General features: G+C 34.8%; 1 protein-coding gene across 1 annotated transcript; it reads left to right on the top strand.

Annotated features, from left to right (window-relative positions):
- The first annotated feature begins 12303 nt into the window (after positions 1-12303).
- LOC110023339 (S-adenosylmethionine decarboxylase proenzyme-like) lies at positions 12304-15506 on the top strand. The gene is made up of 3 exons (XM_020722700.1): positions 12304-12533; positions 13702-13850; positions 13950-15506. Exon 3 carries the CDS (start codon positions 14132-14134, stop codon positions 15236-15238), a length of 1107 nt encoding a protein of 368 aa, XP_020578359.1. The 5' UTR covers positions 12304-12533; positions 13702-13850; positions 13950-14131; the 3' UTR covers positions 15239-15506.
- Positions 15507-17404: the final 1898 nt, after the last annotated feature.

Below are 17404 nucleotides of genomic sequence, written 5' to 3'. Positions count from 1 at the left end.
TTCTGATGCTGACCTAGAGCCTTCCACTATTAGGCCTTTGGCCTTCTGTTCATGGGCCCTTGGTCTTGACCACCTATGGGCAATTGGTCTTGTTGCTGTGGGTCATCTTTAGTAGTACTCCTTTATACTTTTTTTTGTCTATTAAATTTTCTCAAAATTCGTGCAGACATCTATTTAATGTATATATTTTAGGTCCTTTATTTTTAAATTTGAAATATACTTATTCAAGTTTAGATAAAGTATTATAAAGATAAATAATTAAACTTTCAAAAATTTACATACACAACACCTAATTCTTATGCATTTATTTATCTCTCGCCCAAACCCTTATTTTTACAAAATCATCAGCTTACCTAAAATGTGGATTGGGCTGTTAGAGAGTAGTGAAAAAAGTTAGTTGCTTGAACATAAATAATGTGAGTTACCTATGGATGAAAATGTGGATTTAACTGTTAGAGCTTGGATCGTAAAAATTTGAGTTTTAGTGTGAGAAAGATAAAGTCATAAGAATTGTCTGCTATGTGTGTAAATTTTTCTTAAATATTAGATATTAGATATGTAAATAAGTAGGAATTTTGTGGTGTGCATGAAGGCGTGTAAGTGAGCCAAGTTGATTCATAAGCTGCTCTTAACTCTGCTTGATAAGTAGCCCGTGAACTGAGCTCGATGAGCTAACAAGCCAAGCTCATGTCAGCCCTAACTCATCTCCTTAACTCGTACTCACTTAATAAAATAATTAAGATAAAATATATTCAAAATATAATAAATTTCTAGATATCATTTTAATTTATTAAAAATATTTACAAAAATCATGATTTATATTTTATATATGCTATTTTTTATTATTTATCTTATAATTAGCATTTTATAATATTTTATTATTACACCGAATTTTTTAATCTTATTGAAAAAAACAAATGAGGATATCTGCAATGACAGACCTGTGACGCCTGTCAAATAATTGGATAAAGACTTGCCGTTTCAAATTGAATCATATATATATATATATATATATCATATTAATTGTAATGCATATAAATTTTCATGTAAATGGAATAAAACACTCATTTCTACACAAGAAAAGATATTTTTTATTTAAAATGGTAATTTTAGCTATTTTAAAATAAATTCCTTTCAATTTAAAGTAAATATTTAATTTTATAAATTTATATTAATTGTTTTTTATTTATATATGAGACATGATGTCATAAAGGTCTCTAATTGTAGCAAAAAATTTAAGAAGAGAATGAAGAAGATGAATGGGAACATTATTTACGAGAAAATCAAGATATATTTAACCTAGTCTGCGATGATGATCTTGCATCGCTCAATATTTAAAATTTCTACTATCTTGTACGGACTGCATCAAATATTTAAATAAATTTAATATAAATATCCCGTTTTATCAATGAAAAATAATTAATATTAGCTTTTTTTTTTTAAATAAGATTTGATATGTATATAAAAGTATATGTATTTTAATAATTTGATGAAGATAAGATTTTATTTTTAAATTTTAACATAAACAAGAACAGTAATTTAATCTACAATATAGACACGGTCCCACGGATATCTAATTTTTATAGTTTTTAATAATTCTAGTAATTATATGGATATTATGATAAAATTTTCAATTAATAAAATAAATCGGCTTATTTTTATTAAATTCGATGTTAGAATTGTTATGATTAATTTATTTATTTCAGAGTAATCGGGAAGTTTAATGCGACTTAGAAAATCTACATGAAAATTAAATCATTAAAAATTAAGTAAAAAACTTAAAAATGGCTCAAAATCGGTTCAAATGAGCGGAAATTTTGGATCAAATTTTTTTCGAGCGGTGAATCGGCTCGAACTAACTCAAGATTAGCTTGTATTTTTTATTCAAATATAAGAAGTCACGAGCTAATTTTGAGCCGAATCTAACAGGATCCAATTTCGCACCGGCTCAGCTCAAAATCGAATATAATGAGCCACAAGTCAATTCTGAGCCGCATTAAATCTATTAGTGTCAAATCTAACTCGAATCAGATCCTTAACGGCCCAATTTACAATTGTTATTTCAACAAATTTGTATATTAAAAGATATTTGATATGCCCTAAACTTTGAAGCCGTACATTGACCCGGTAAGCCTGAAGATAAAGATGCCAGTTGGCTTAGTTTGTCTTGACGTAAACAGATTGGAGTCTCGTCCCTCTCGTGTGCCATGTCCCTATGTTGCTTCCTCACATATTTAACCTTTAAGCTTATTACATTTAAACTTTCATATCACATAAAATTATGATTATTTACATATATACCATGCAATTCTTATGTATTTACATGTCTGGCACCTAAACATTCATATTTACATGCAAATCACTCAAAATTTTGAGATCCCCAATTTGGGGTGTTGGATATGTAAATACAGCAGAATTGTGTCATATGCATTTAAATTTCCCTTTTATGTATATGTAAGAATTTATAGTTTAGATGTTAGATTTGTAAATAGATAAGAATTGAGTGGTATGTAAGTAAATCTTTCTATTTATTATTATTTTTTTCTTGAGATTTAGATTTAGGTTCATGCACGCGCTGGCTATGGAGAGCATTCTATTGAAAAAACAGGATTTTGCTGACGATTATATGCCATTTGCCACAGTATTAGATTCATAAACTTGTAATTAACCTATAATCCAAATCATAATTGCATAGGTTTTAGTGCCGAGAATTTCATTATGTTGAAAGATTATATAAAAATTTTGATTAAGTTTTGGCTTGGGATTGAAATTATTGAATTTAATAATAAATGTTTGATTCACATTGGATTTGAATCAAGGAAGGGCTCTGATTTCAAATTTACACCTTTTTTTTTTATTTTTATATATCTACCAAATAAATTTTTATTTTTATATGTATATCAGTTAAATCTTTACTCATCACATTAAAAATATTGCACTTATTGCTTTTAAAAATGTGAACTAGATATCTTTGTTTATAGGTTTTGTTGATTGTCAGATGATTTGTGGTGATAGAGTGATAACTTAATGTTTTTGTGTTGTATGATGATCTGACACATACATTGATAATGTGAAAGTAGCATGAAGAGACCAAATTTTTGTACGTAGAAAAACCCAAAAAGAAAAAAAAAAGTCATGTGGTCGAGCCTAGAAGTGTGTGATTACAAAAAATGCACTTTTCGCACAATTGAGAGAGCAAAGTTACAATTTCAGACCAAATACAACATTTTTCATATACAACGTACAAAAAACTTAAGGAATCTGGTGAAAGTCAATATATTATGAATACGATAGTCGTAATCAATTGTCATTGAGAGTTATCATCGACTCTTTAATTCAACATTATTTATTATATATACGGGATGCATTGTCATACAATATTCACAATATGTCTTTACATATTTTTAGGATATGTTGTTACAATGTATTCAATATAAGTAGTTACAGCGAAAAATTCATTGATGACGGCGAGCAGGGGCGACCGACGGTGCTTGACTGCTGTCTGTGGGGCAATGATCGACGGTGCTCAGTAGCTACGAAGACTGAAAATTATAGTAGGGGTTTTTAGTCCAAAAAAGCACTGAAATTGACTACTTCTCCTCCTCCCCTCAAGTGAAGAGAGGGGTTTATTTATAGCTCATATGAGAGGGACATTTTGGTCCTTTGTCGAATAATTCCCATAACGACTTCATTGAACGTCACACATTGATCCCCCTTGATCTTAGGGGATTTAATGATTTGAACGCCGTGATGATCTCAAATTGGGTAATCTTGGGTTTGTTAGATTTCTCTCATCGAGACATTTGATTTGACTATATGTATGTCAAATTTAGAGTTCATTAGCCCATTCTATTAATGACCTAAACCCCTAAATGTGGTTTAATGGCTTGATCCGGGCTTGATTGGACTCAAATTGAACCAATTTTAGCTTCATTTGGTTCATCATATCGAGAGTGTTTTTTTTTTTAAAGAACCACAGAGGGAATTTTTTCATTCAAAACAAAGATTATATAGTACGTAAGGAGTATCCCCACTATACCTAAAATACAACTCATTCAAAATAAAACCTAGTGGATCCTCCTCCAAAGGTACAACACACACAAACGAAACTCCAAAAAGAGAAATCCAAAAGAGGCAAGCCGAATAGCCAAAAGCACGAGAGAAATAATCTCAGGAACTGCAAAGCAGTGAATACAAGATAGAGCAAAGGTAAGCTGAAATCTGCAAGACTAAGGCAAAGCAACCACCAAGTGGAAAAAATAGAAAAAGGAAGGAAACGAAAGAGCAAGATAAACCAAATAAGAGTTTAGTTTGACTGTAAATTTACTTGCACCATATCCCCAAATAATATTGAATTTAAATCTGAAATATTTATTATTCATAAAAATACATCGAGATTCGTGTTGAATTATACAAGTTTGTTAATGACTCATCAGATTTATCATACAAATGTGTTATGAGTAAATATTGAATTTTAGGTTTAGACATGCTAATATATAAGAATAATGTGATGTGCATATAAATTTCCCTAACTTTTATGAGTTGAATTTGTGTATTTTACAATATAGGATAATATATGAATATTAAAATAATTGATTCAAATTGGATAAATTATTTTAATTAAAATTGGATCAATTTTTAATTAATTGAAACAATGAGTTGGATTTTGCATGCGTAGTTGGCGAGTCAATATAAAATCACATTGTGTACATTTCTTATATCTTTTTATAGCTTAAAATCTTTCATTATTATCTTAGAAAAACAAAATGTTGATCATTGATCTGGCTATGTTTTGAATATGAAATACAATAGATATTTCACACATGAATAAAATAAATAAATAGAGTACTTAAGACATAAACCTAAAAGAAAATTCAGATCTTGGCCTATTAAAAAATATTATGTTTACGATATTAAAAGAATTTCATTTTCAGCTCAGTTGGAGAAGACGAGATTGTAAAGTTAGGTGCACTGAGTTAGGCTCTGTTTGGAACAGAGCCTTAATTTCTTGTGCCTGTAATAGAGTCTTGATATATGTTGTGGAGGGTGATAATAATGGTCTGATGATCGTAGTAGAGTGATGGTAATTGAGTTAGAACGATCTAGTAATTATTGGGAGCTAATGATTAAGTTATGATTGTCTCATGATGTTGGTCAGATGATAATGATCAAGCATTAATGGACAAACGATAATAACAAATAAACAACAACAATTAACGAATTATAGTGGTCGCATAAAGTAGTTGAAAATAACGGATGGGCGATGATGGGCGGGTGATTACAGTCAATGAATAACAATCCCAATGATAGCGGTTCTTGGTGTTGGTAGTTGTTTTTGTTTGCAGAGTAGAACCAAGTTCCTTATATCTTCAAGCTCTTACTAACATTGATTCTAGATCTCCCTCACAGGGAGAATAGGATTTACTTATAAATTTTAAGTGTCATTTTAATTATTATAGTCAAAGTCTCAAAACACACAACCAAGTAGGTGTAGTGATTTATCTAATCAAATAATATTCTTTCACCATTTAAATGTATTAATGAAGCTATAGTTTATTGAGCACAAACTTATTGAATTTTCCTAATTGAGATTCTTGATTTCACTTCAGGCATGTAAGATTCAGAAATTATGTGATCAGTCAATTAATGTCTCAAAGTCTTGATAATACTTTGAATGCTTGATTTGGCATTGGCATCATTTTTTTTTTTCTGTTTTTTCGAGAGTTCTCCATTTTTTGGGACACTTATTGGGCATGTGCGGGCATAGGTAGTCGCCCGAGCATGAAAATCCAGAGGGAAGAAAAAAGTTGTTGGGCATCATGGCCTCGATGGCAATGTCGTGGCCCTGCACACGATAAGGCTAGTTTCTAAAACCAATCGCCTCCATTTATGGTGTTGTGATGCCTGGATTGGGCGTTGTGGCGCTCATTCAACACATTCAAAGTTAGTGCTAACGCCCCAATGCTTCAAGCTACGACGTGCGACGATTCCATTGGATGTGCCGCGGTGCAAGGGCTCCCATCCAAAGGAATTAATATTCAGTTATGAGCTCAACGCCATGCAAGACGCCGCGACGCCCGATCATCTATAAACAAAAGATGTGGTTAACAATTTTGGTACGTTGAACATCTCGTATGAAAGCATTGCCACGTAGCTCCCCTAATTTACTGTTATCACTCTATTATTCTAAAATCACATTATAACCGTGTGCTCGCGCAATGAGGTTGGGGACCAGCTATGGCCTTAACCATGTTTCTGACAGTGACCTGTGTGACGAGACTTCCAATTCTGATGCTCGCTCCACATCGAGAATCGCCGCACCCCCGAGAAGCTTCGGCGCGAATACCTAGCTTCGTCGTACCATAATACTTCACAATATTTTCTTATCCAACTTGTTTGTAAGTTGCAGGAGGATGTCAGGTTTCTCGATCTGAAGGTAGACGCTCCTGATATGTCTTTGAACATACTAAATTTCTTGTCTTTTACACTTATTTTTGGATGAAATTATACTTTAAAGAAGAGTATTCTATTTTTCTTGTAGGTATAACAGGTAGAACACATTAAGGGACACGAAGTTGAAAATGAGAAAAAAGGAGCTGAATGGAGCATATTGGAACCAACAAGCCTATCGCATAGGTGCTAGATTCTGGGCACCAAACCGCTCCATCCAAGTGCCTTGGAGCCTGCTTATTGACGTCAGAACCAGCGCCCCAACCCGAGAGGCCGACACTAAGCACCAACTTCTGGGCTCCAAGGTGCTGTCATTTTTCTGCAGTTGCTCTACCACGATTTGGGGAGTTATGTGATGTTTTTAAGCAGTTCGAGGCAATTTCTGGATAAGCGCTGCAACATTCTAAAGCCTGAGGCAGAGGAATAGTAGGAATAGTTAAGGTTTTCATTATGTTCCATTTTCTAGAGAGATTAGTGAGGGTTTAGAGAGAAATTTATAAGGGAAGTGTGCAACATCGCAGGGGTTTTTGGATTCATTGTTGGAGAAAATTTTCAACTTTTTCAGAGGAGGTAAGTTAAGTATCGTGTTTTTATTTGAATTGAACTTATTGTAAACACATATTTAGTTGAATTGTTATGTTAAATGATTACGATTTCCATTGCAATCTTCATGCTTTGTGAGTAGATTTCTTTACCCTTCTCTTGTAATGAGTAAGTAGGATTTGTAAGATGCGTATAATGCCTTTACAATTGGATTTTAATTATAATGTGATGAGTATCCTTCCAGGCTTCATTTACATTTCGTACTGGCCATAAGATTTGTTAAAATATGATAACTTATAAAATTTAATGCTAATGATTTAAATTTACGATATAAATATAAATTATAATTAGATTTACATACTTTAATTAAAATTGTTACTTTTAATTTAGTTTATATAAGTAATTTAATGAAATTAAATATCAAGAAAAAAATTAAATTTATACATATAATTATGTATTTTATATTTCTATCATAAATGTACTTATAATAATATTCGTACATTTTAAAGTTTATAAAATATAAATAATTGAGACAAGAATATAAAATACCAAAATAATAAATAAATATCATGATAATTGTTGTTAAAAATAATTCTCGCAATATTCATGGCCTAATTTAAATAATAAAGATGTGCCACAATGTAAAAAATTAAGATTATTCCCGTAGTGATGAGCGGATCGTTGCAAATGGTTCATGAAATAAATATCTCTTTGAGTCGCAATAGTTTTCTAAAATTTTATTAGTCTTATTTTAACTGTTTAAAAATTGTTACAAAAGTACCATTTAGTGAAATATTCAACCTATGAAGGTCATTCTATCGCCACCATTAGCTCGTAAATAAATTACAATTGGAGCTCTCACAAGCGTTAGGAAGCTATGATAAAGAGGAATTTGTATGCTTTCGGGTATATGTTAGAAACTTTGTGGTTGTAGAGTAATGAATTATCGTCTTAGCATTGCACGAGAATTCAGCACACAGATAAAAGAATAGAAGTATGCAAAAAGAAATACATCGACTTTTTACAGGGAAAACTTTTGAAAAAGGGAAAAACCACAGGGTCTAACTCAGTTGAAATAATCAACTATGAATAATGAGCACACAAGTTCATTCTTCACCTAAATTAGGGAATATTGAATTACAGAGTTGTATAACTATAGTCTGGCTGCAGTTCTTGGTGAGAGTAGGTTGCAAGGGTAATTGTTTATTGTTGTGGTGGTAGTAGTCCGTCGTGAGTGTTGTAGATGATTGCTCCAGAAGCGTTGATTGACCAGAGAATCCGTAGCAAGCAGTTGCGGGAGCTGTGAACCATGTTGGCTGTAGTGGCGAGTATGAATGAAGTCCGTAGGTAGCGGGGGCCGGAGTCGGGAGCTGCACGAACTGTGAACCATGTAGGTCGTAGGGGTGATATGAATGGTGTCCGTAGGCCGTGAGAGGGGGGTCCTGACCGTAGATCACAGTGACCTACGGTCAGGATGCAATCAATTTTTTTTTGAAAAAAAAATATATAAAGTGGGGCCCACCAAAATACATCATGATCGTAGATCACTGTGATCTACAGTCAGGATTGGACACCGCATGCAGAGATGCATGTGGTGTACCGCATGCAGAGATGCATGTGGTGATGTATGCAATAATTTTTCGTGAGGGGGGGGGAGTCAGGAGTTGCACGAGCTGTGAACCAGATATGTCGTAGGGGCGAGTATGAATGACATCCATAAACCATGGAGGGCGGAGTCGGGAGCTGTATGAGCTGTGAACCACATAGGTTGTTGGGGGCGAGTATTAGTGACGTCCGTAGGCCGTGGGGGCCAGAATCAGGAGCTGTATAAACTAATGGCCATGTAATTCGTTGTTGGCACATGTACCGTAGTGAAGAGCTCTTGTCCCACAAACGTGAAATTGTTACTAGATTTTTCAAGTTATAACATTAATTGATTGCGTTTGGTTGGTGGTGGTCGACGTAGGTCGGGAGTAGTTGACGAAGGTTGGCAATGGTCGACAGACGTTTGCGGTAGTCGACGAAGGTCTGCGGTGGTCGACAATGGTCTATGATGGTCGACGGTTGTAGGCGATATTCGACGGAGGTTGACGATGGTCGACTGCGGTCGGCATTGATTGATGTCAGTCGGCGTTGATGTCGATTTGTAGCTCCTCCTCAAGGCCTTAGGCTCTATTTCTAGGCTTCAGCTCTCCCTCATGTAAGGGGCGAAGTATATTTATAGAGTTCTGAGTATAATTAATGCAGAAATATGAACAATTTTGATCGGATGATCCAGAGAGCTTTCTTCATTTGATAGAAATTTGAGTGTCTTAATTATGTTGGAATTAAGTGATCTTGAGCATTTGTTTTGGATTCGTCTTGGCGAGACACTCGATTAGAGTATAGATTTGCTAGTGTCGGCATCCGTTTAATCTTCCAAATGTGTCCCGAAATCTTTCAGAAATGGTTTAATGACTTGATATGGGCTTGATTTGACTTGGAATAGACTGACTTTGATATCATTAGGTCCGCCTCATAGAGCAGGTCAGTTTGACTACAAGTTTGTTGAAATTGAAGCTCTAGATGAGTTTTTAACAAGGTTTAAACATCTCTTGCTCAAAATATTGTCTCGAGATTCATGTCATGCTTTGAGATTTGTGTTAGATAATGAAATTTGTTGGTGCACCTAACAATTCGAATATCACATTCTTAAGGCTAATTGTGTCAACCAACAGTCCGGGGTACGCGCGCACACACACACATATATATATATAAAACAATTAATACTAGTGATATTTTGGTGTAAGCAAAACAACATGGCTCGACATGGCTAAACATTTAGATTTCACTCTGCCTAAATCGACACTTGTTCGCACTTCTAATTCTCTTTCATTCTAATTTGATGGAGTATCATAATCGTACTAATTAATATCTTATGATTTAATCTTCATAATTGTTTAAATTATTTTTAAACTAGCCATTGAGTTAAAACCTTGGCTTGTTATAAATTAAAAATATAATGTACATAGAGCTGCACAAATTAATTTTGGTAATTTTCGATAAAATTTTAATAATTTTATCATCTGTGGATCAGTTTAGATTATTTCAACAATTTGGATAATTTCTATAAAATATGTATTTATTTATGGCTGATTCATCTACATCAATACTATAAACTATATTTTAGCTATGTGAATAACACATTTTAAAAAAAAAAAAGTGTCCAAGGCATTTCTCATTAGTCTATTATTATTAATTTTAAAAAATATTATATAGTGAAGCATAAATATTCGGATTTAGAGAAATCTATTCATATACATTATAGATTTTTATACACCTCAAAGGAATTTTCATCAATAAATTTCTATCAAATGACTTGAATCTCGATGTATGACATGTATGACATAGTTCTCGAAGCAACCATTTGAAAAAGAAATGTTCAAACTTTGATTAAAATTTATCCAATACTTCGACTTTAACAAATTTAAAGTCAAACTGACCGGCTAGACGAGACTGACCCAATGATACCAATATTGATCTAATATGAACCAAATAGAGCCTAAACTAAGTCATTAAATCATGTTTGGAAGTTTTTCGTACACATTTGTGAAGTTAAATGAATAGCAAATCCAAGGAGTTTATAGTCAAATCGAGTGTCTCGGGAAAATGAATCCAACGGGCTCAAGATCGCTCAATTATGTGATCTTTAAGGCACTCAAATGTCTATCAAAAGCCGTCTGATATAGGTGAATCTTTTGAGCCGTCTGATAAAAATGATTTATATTTTTGCATTAATTGCACTCAAAATTCTATAAATAAAGCCACACCTCTCTCAAGAGAGAGGAGGGAGAGCTTGAGGTTTGAGGAAAAGCTTGAAGCTTTGAGGAGCTAAAATCCAACATCACTCTTGCCGCTGTCGACCACCATCGACCACTATCGACCATCATTTGCTAACCGTCGTAGATCATCACTTGTTGACCTTAACCAATCATCATCGTCCACCACCTGTTTTTTGCGACGAGATCGTTCTTACATTGACGTTGTAATTTGAAATATTTAGTGGCACTTTCCTGCTCGTGGGACAAAGAGTCTCTGCAATTATCAACTTGTAAAATATCTCTTCAATTGGGTTAGATCCCGTGGTTTTTCCCTTTACGAGTTTTCCACATAAAAAAAATTTGGTGTCATTCCTAGTTGTTTTCTCTCTTATTTGTGTTGTTGAATCTTCGTATCAAGCTAAGATGATAATATATTACGCTACAATCGTAATTTTTCAAACACACATCAATTTAACGTTGTTTGTGGGAAAGAGCATTCCCATCATTAAGTAATTACAAGACTTGTTGCATGACAATCAGACGCAACACTCGCAACAACAGACCATCCCACTCCAACTCCCATCATTCCAGAAGGAAGTCACGGAGTCAAATGAGTCAGACCTCTACTTCCCCCCACTCTGGAAGGCTTCATTCTACGGATGAAGGTGCCTTGAGAGGAGGGTTTGAGGCTTTAAAGTTTTGAGAAGCAGCTGAAGTCCAACAACACGTCAGTCGCCGACGATCACCCCCACTTACCGCCGACCACCATCTACCGAAAGCCGCTTGTCGACATTGTAACTTAGAAAACCAGGTAATCATTTATCGTCTGTTGAACAAAAGATCTCTGTAATTATTAACTTACATTGAATTTTTACAACTGGGTTATACCTCGTGGTTTTTTTCATTTACGTTTTTTCCACATAAGAACTTCAAGCATCATTATCAGTTATTTTCTTTTACTTGAGTGTGCGCTAAATTCTCGTGCAACACTAAAATGAAAATATATTACTCTATCACCATAAATTTTCGGACACAGATAAACTATTATCACTTTTTAATAGTGTGAAATATATATTTTTTATGTATACATTTTAAACACAAACTGTTATAAGTATATAAATATGTAAATACCTCTCGTGCTAAGCAAGTAAATTTCCATAGATTTTTTGGTTACGTATGAAATATAATTGTTGAAGTAAAAGGAAATTAGTAGAACCGAATATTAGCCACTGAATTATTTACTTGATTAAAAAGAGCATTATTGCACATATAATTGAATCACATCAATTTCTGCAGAAAGAATAATAATCGCGCGTCCCACATCAACGCTCACGTGATTTTATGGAGCCGTCGAAGGCATGTGACTCTAGATCCGCTGAGCGGTGCATCACTTCAAACAGCCATTTATCACCCGGTGCATCGAATTTCAAGGAAATTCAGGGAATCGCGTTTCACAGTTCCCCGAGGGCCTGCGCTAGGGTTTATGTCGAGGCCTATAAATAGAACCGACGACTAGCTTACGTTCACCAGTGATTGAGAGGCTTCCAACATTTGTGGTTGTGGTTACGTTTCCTCTGCTATTTATAGCTGCCTGTCTTGCACGGTGATTCGAACGTTGGCGTTGCTTCGGTTTCGTCGCTGGTCCTTTGTTGGATTTCCATTGAAGGTTTCGTGAATAATTTTGGGATCTAGGGTTTCCGGTTCTTCAACAAGGAATTAACATTTTTTTGGGGAACTTCTGTAAGTGTTTCTTCAATTTTCCTGTTTGGGACCTCTTTCTCTGAACAAAATTTTGGGGATTCTTTTAGTTTTTTTTCTTCCATGTTAGGGTTTTATTTCGTTGGTCTGATAATAGGGTTTTTATATGGTGCGTGTTGTTGTCGTTTTGATTCAGGCATCGATCTGTGTTGTTGCTGAGAGGTGATCTATTCTTTCTTGGTTTATGTTAATTTTCTCGGAAGATGATAAACTATTGCTTTCATTCTCTGTTATAATTTATTTGCGGATTTGTACGAGATTTGATTTTTGATTTCTAGGTGAACTCACCTGTCTGAATTTATCCTGGTCATGTTGTGAGATTGAAGGTTTGATCTTGTTTTTTTTTTTTAAATGTGGTTATCAGTCGAATTTTTTTGCTTTCAGTTTATCTTGTTCATTTTCTCGGAAGAATGACGGGTTGATTTTCGTTTAATTTTGACACTTTCTTTGAATCTTCGTTCTTTGATGATATGCGTCGGCTACTTTAATCTCCCCGAATGTTTCCCTTTGCGGTTCTTAATCTATGAATTGTTGATTTGTTTAAATTACCCTTTGGAAAAGGAGATATATTAGGCATTGTTTTAGTTGCTTTGAAAAAGAAAAATATTCTAGGCATGCCGTTGAACTTTTGTTATTCTAATTTAATTATCTGCATCTGTAAGAGGGTTCATGTGTCGAGCACAACATGGCTGATATTCTAAAAAAATATGGTATAGATTTATCGGAGAACAATGATTCGGAAAACCTAACCCCAGATCGGAAAAAAGCTAATGTTGATGATTATTGTTTTAGGGATATTTTTTAATTAGAATCATTTCAATCTCCTTCTAGTATGATTGCGCTATTTTCTTTAATTCCTATTTTTATCTGATTTTTAACATGTTAGCAAGAATAGTTTCTATCCAGATGCCCGTTCTTTTGCTTTTTCAGTCAGATTCTGTTGTTTCGCTATTTTGCAATTTTTGACGTTGTGTTTGACTTGAAGTTGCATTTTATTGACGAAATGAAGATTTTCAATTGCCATTTATTCTAAACTTTGTTGAACCAGGTGTATGGGACTGAGGATATTGATATGATTGTTTTTTTTAGGTGATTTTCAAGTGTCTAGGAAACTAGTTGAATGATTTGATTATGCATTTCGATGTTGCAGGACGTGTGAATGATTTAATGGAGTCAAAGGGTGGTAAGAAGAAGTCCAGTAGTAATTCCTTACAATACGAAGCTCCACTCGGCTACAGCATTGAAGACGTTCGTCCTCACGGCGGAGTGAAGAAGTTCCAATCTGCTGCTTACTCAAACGTAAGAAACTCAGAAATTTCTAATTTTCAGTTTCTTTTCAGTTTTTGTTTCTACATTTATTCTAAGCTTTTTCCAATTTTTTTTTGGCTTTTCTTTCAGTGCGCTCGGAAACCATCCTGATAGCAATTGGTTGTTCGCTTGAGTAGTGTAGGATTTCCCTTGCTTTGCTTTTGATTCTTCTGGTTTGCAGCTCACCAATAACCTGAACCATACTCTTTCAACCTCTCCTCTGATCTCCTGCTCTCTCCTCTTTCATCCTCTGCTTCTACATCAAGGCAGGCATGATGGCCTGCTCCCCAATTGGGTTCGAGGGCTATGAGAAACGTCTTGAGATAACCTTCTTGGAAGCCCCTTTGTTTGTTGATCCTCACGGGCTTGGCCTTCGCGCCCTCACTCGCCCTCAGATTGACTCCATCTTGGAGCCTGCAAAGTGCACCATTGTTTCACAGCTTTCCAACAAGGACTTTGACTCTTATGTTCTGTCTGAATCTAGCCTATTTGTGTACCCATGCAAGATAATTCTAAAAACCTGTGGGACTACAAGGCTCCTTCTTTCAATTCCTGTGATTCTCGATCTTGCTGCTGAGCTTTCGCTCTCTGTTGCAGCAGTAAAGTACTCAAGAGGAAGCTTCATATTTCCTGGCGCCCAGCCTGCTCCTCACCGCAGCTTCTCTGAGGAGGTTGCTGTTCTTAACAAGTTCTTTGGCTGCCTTGCTTCTGGCGGGAATGCATATGTTATTGGCAACCCTCAAGTGCCTAACCACAACTGGCATGTCTATTATGCCACTGAGAAGCCTGAGCAGCCAATGGTGACCCTTGAAGCTTGCATGACTGGATTGAACAGCGAGAAGGCTGCCATTTTCTTCAAGAATTCTGCTCTTGGAAATGTCTCCTCTGCCAAGCAGATGACTGAAAGCTCTGGGATTTGTGATATCATTCCTGAAATGCAAATTTGTGATTTTGAATTTGACCCCTGCGGGTACTCGATGAATGGCATCAACAGAAAAGCCTTTTCTACCATCCATGTTACACCTGAGGATGGGTTTAGCTATGCAAGCTATGAAGCCATGGGGTTTGAACCAAGCACAATCAGCTATAAAAATCTCATTAAAAGGGTGCTTAGGTGCTTTGAACCTGTGAATTTCTCTGTGGCCGTCACCATCTTTGGTGGACGACCCTTTGCCCGTTCTTACGGCCAAAAGGTTTATGTTGATGGGTACAACTGCAAGGATATTGTGCAACAGGAGCTCCCAGGAGGAGGACTTCTCCTGTATCAGAGTTTTGAGCTTTCGACTGATGGTGCAGTTTCTCCGAGATCCATCCTCCACTGCTGGGAGGCCGAGGGTGAGGAGGAGAAGAGTCTGAAGAACAAGGAGATGTTGTTCTGAGTTTATGGTGGTGTTGGTGCTAGACTATATTGGTGTTTCTGTTTTGTTTTTAGTAATTGGAAACTGTCTTCCAAAGTGTCTTCTACTGTTGTGTTGTGTGTGCCTTTGCACTGTCTTTTTTATTAATATTTGCATTTGAATAATTAGCTCAGTGTGGCAATGGGCTTGTCCTATTTGCCTTCATTGAGCAGAGTTGCTCTTTGCTTATTAATGATATCTTTGTTACATGTTCGTTCTTTATTTAATGAATTTGTTCAACTTAGTGGTAGATTGCTTGTTAGTTGTTCTTGGAAACATATGTTCGCACAGGTGTATTTTTGGATTTGATGAGAAATTATGAGGTGTATCTTTTTTTTTTCCCTCTTTTTTGTTTTTTTTTTCTTTATTGGCAGGACAAGCATTTGAACCTGGCATTCTGAGACACTTCACTTTGTTTTCAACTAATGCTCTATGTGTTGGAGCACTATTAGCAAATCTTTCACCACAAATACAGGCAAACTCTTAATTACTCCTATGGCAAATCAAAGAGGTACCAAAACATTGAAGTTCGCTTTAAAATATAAAAATTTGATTTGTAGAATTGTATTGGTGAGCTACTCTTTGATTTGATTTTGTTTTTGTTCTGCAATTTAACCTTTTGCAATAACGAGCTAATACTAAAACTTTATCCCTGTGTAGCCTTTCATTTCTCTCACAAGCCTATAAACCAATGTGAAGGTAAAGATGTTAGATTTTTAATGATAGGGGTCCTCCACATAGGCAAAACAAAGCTTTTATCCCACTAACTTGGGTTGGCTACATGATTTCTTCATTGCATATTTTCATTTAATATTAATAGATTAAAATTATTTTTTTTATACAATATATTCAAATCTTTTCAGGTTTACCTCTACCTTTTTTAACATAGGTCGAATTTAAAACATATACTCTTTTAATCAGATCATCATATGGTCAACATTTAATGAGACTAAACCATCTAAGATGACTCTCTTTAATCTCTTCTGCCGCTGGATCTACACCAACCCTATCATGGAAAAATAAATTTCGCATTTTATCTCCAAGTGTCAACCCACTCATCCACCTAAGCATTCTCATCTCAACAACACTCAATTTTGTTCTATGCTTCTTTTTTATCACGTATTTTTTATTTTATCTCTATGTGTCAACCCACTTATCCTCCTAAGCATTCTCATCTCAGCAACATTTAACTTTGTTTTATGCTTCTTTTTAAAGCCCAACATTCTGTACCATAGAGAACTATAGGTCTCGCCACCATCTTATAAAATCTTCCTTCAAAGTCTAAACTGTACTTTCTTATCACACAATAGGCATGATATATTCCTCAATTTCAACCAACCAACTTGAATTCTACTAAAAACATCCCCATCTATATCACCATCATTTTGAACAATAGACCCTTTTGAACAAATATCACCATCATTTTGAACAATAGACCCGAGATATCTAAAATGTTCATGCTTTTTAATGATTTAATCATGCATAATTACAACTCTGTCACTAGAGCTATTACGATTAAAATTACATTCCATGTATTCAGTTTTAGATCTACCCAAACGAAAGCCTTTAAACTCCAGTTTAAGCCTCCTTAATTCAATTTTATCCCGAACTCTCTCTCTCTCTCGTCTTATCCATAAGAAAGATATCATTAGCAAAAATCATACAACACGGTACATCCTCCTGTAAATGTTCAGTAAGAGCATTCATAACTAAAGCAAAATGATACTGGCTTAAAGCCGGGCCTTTGTGTAATCTAACTGAAATAGTAAAATACTTGGTCAATCATCTTTATGTCCGAACACAAGTAATAGCTCTAGTCCATTGAAATAGGGATCCTCCACATCCACACATTATATTCCGGTTGAAGACTATAAATTAGCAAGAAATTATCTCCAAAGAATAAACATTTCCTAACCAGTTCGTGTGAGAATATGTAAAGATAATGAAAATAAACTTGATTTTAGGGACAAAATAAATTAAGTTTATGAGTAATTCAAGCAATGGATTAAGAATTAAAGGAGAGAAATAGATGCGTTAAAGTAGTTGAAAGAAAGAGATGGAGAGTGGTTTTATTAGGTTTTAAGGATTATTGGAGTGAAAGTATGGTTTAGAATTGGTGAAACTACAAAAAAAGAAGAAAAGTTTTAA

This window comes from Phalaenopsis equestris, unplaced genomic scaffold (assembly GCF_001263595.1).
Source record: "Phalaenopsis equestris unplaced genomic scaffold, ASM126359v1 Scaffold000224, whole genome shotgun sequence".
Lineage (NCBI taxonomy): Eukaryota > Viridiplantae > Streptophyta > Magnoliopsida > Asparagales > Orchidaceae > Phalaenopsis > Phalaenopsis equestris.
The sequence above is the reverse complement of the archived record's forward strand: the minus strand, read 5'-3'. Positions and strand labels throughout refer to the sequence as shown.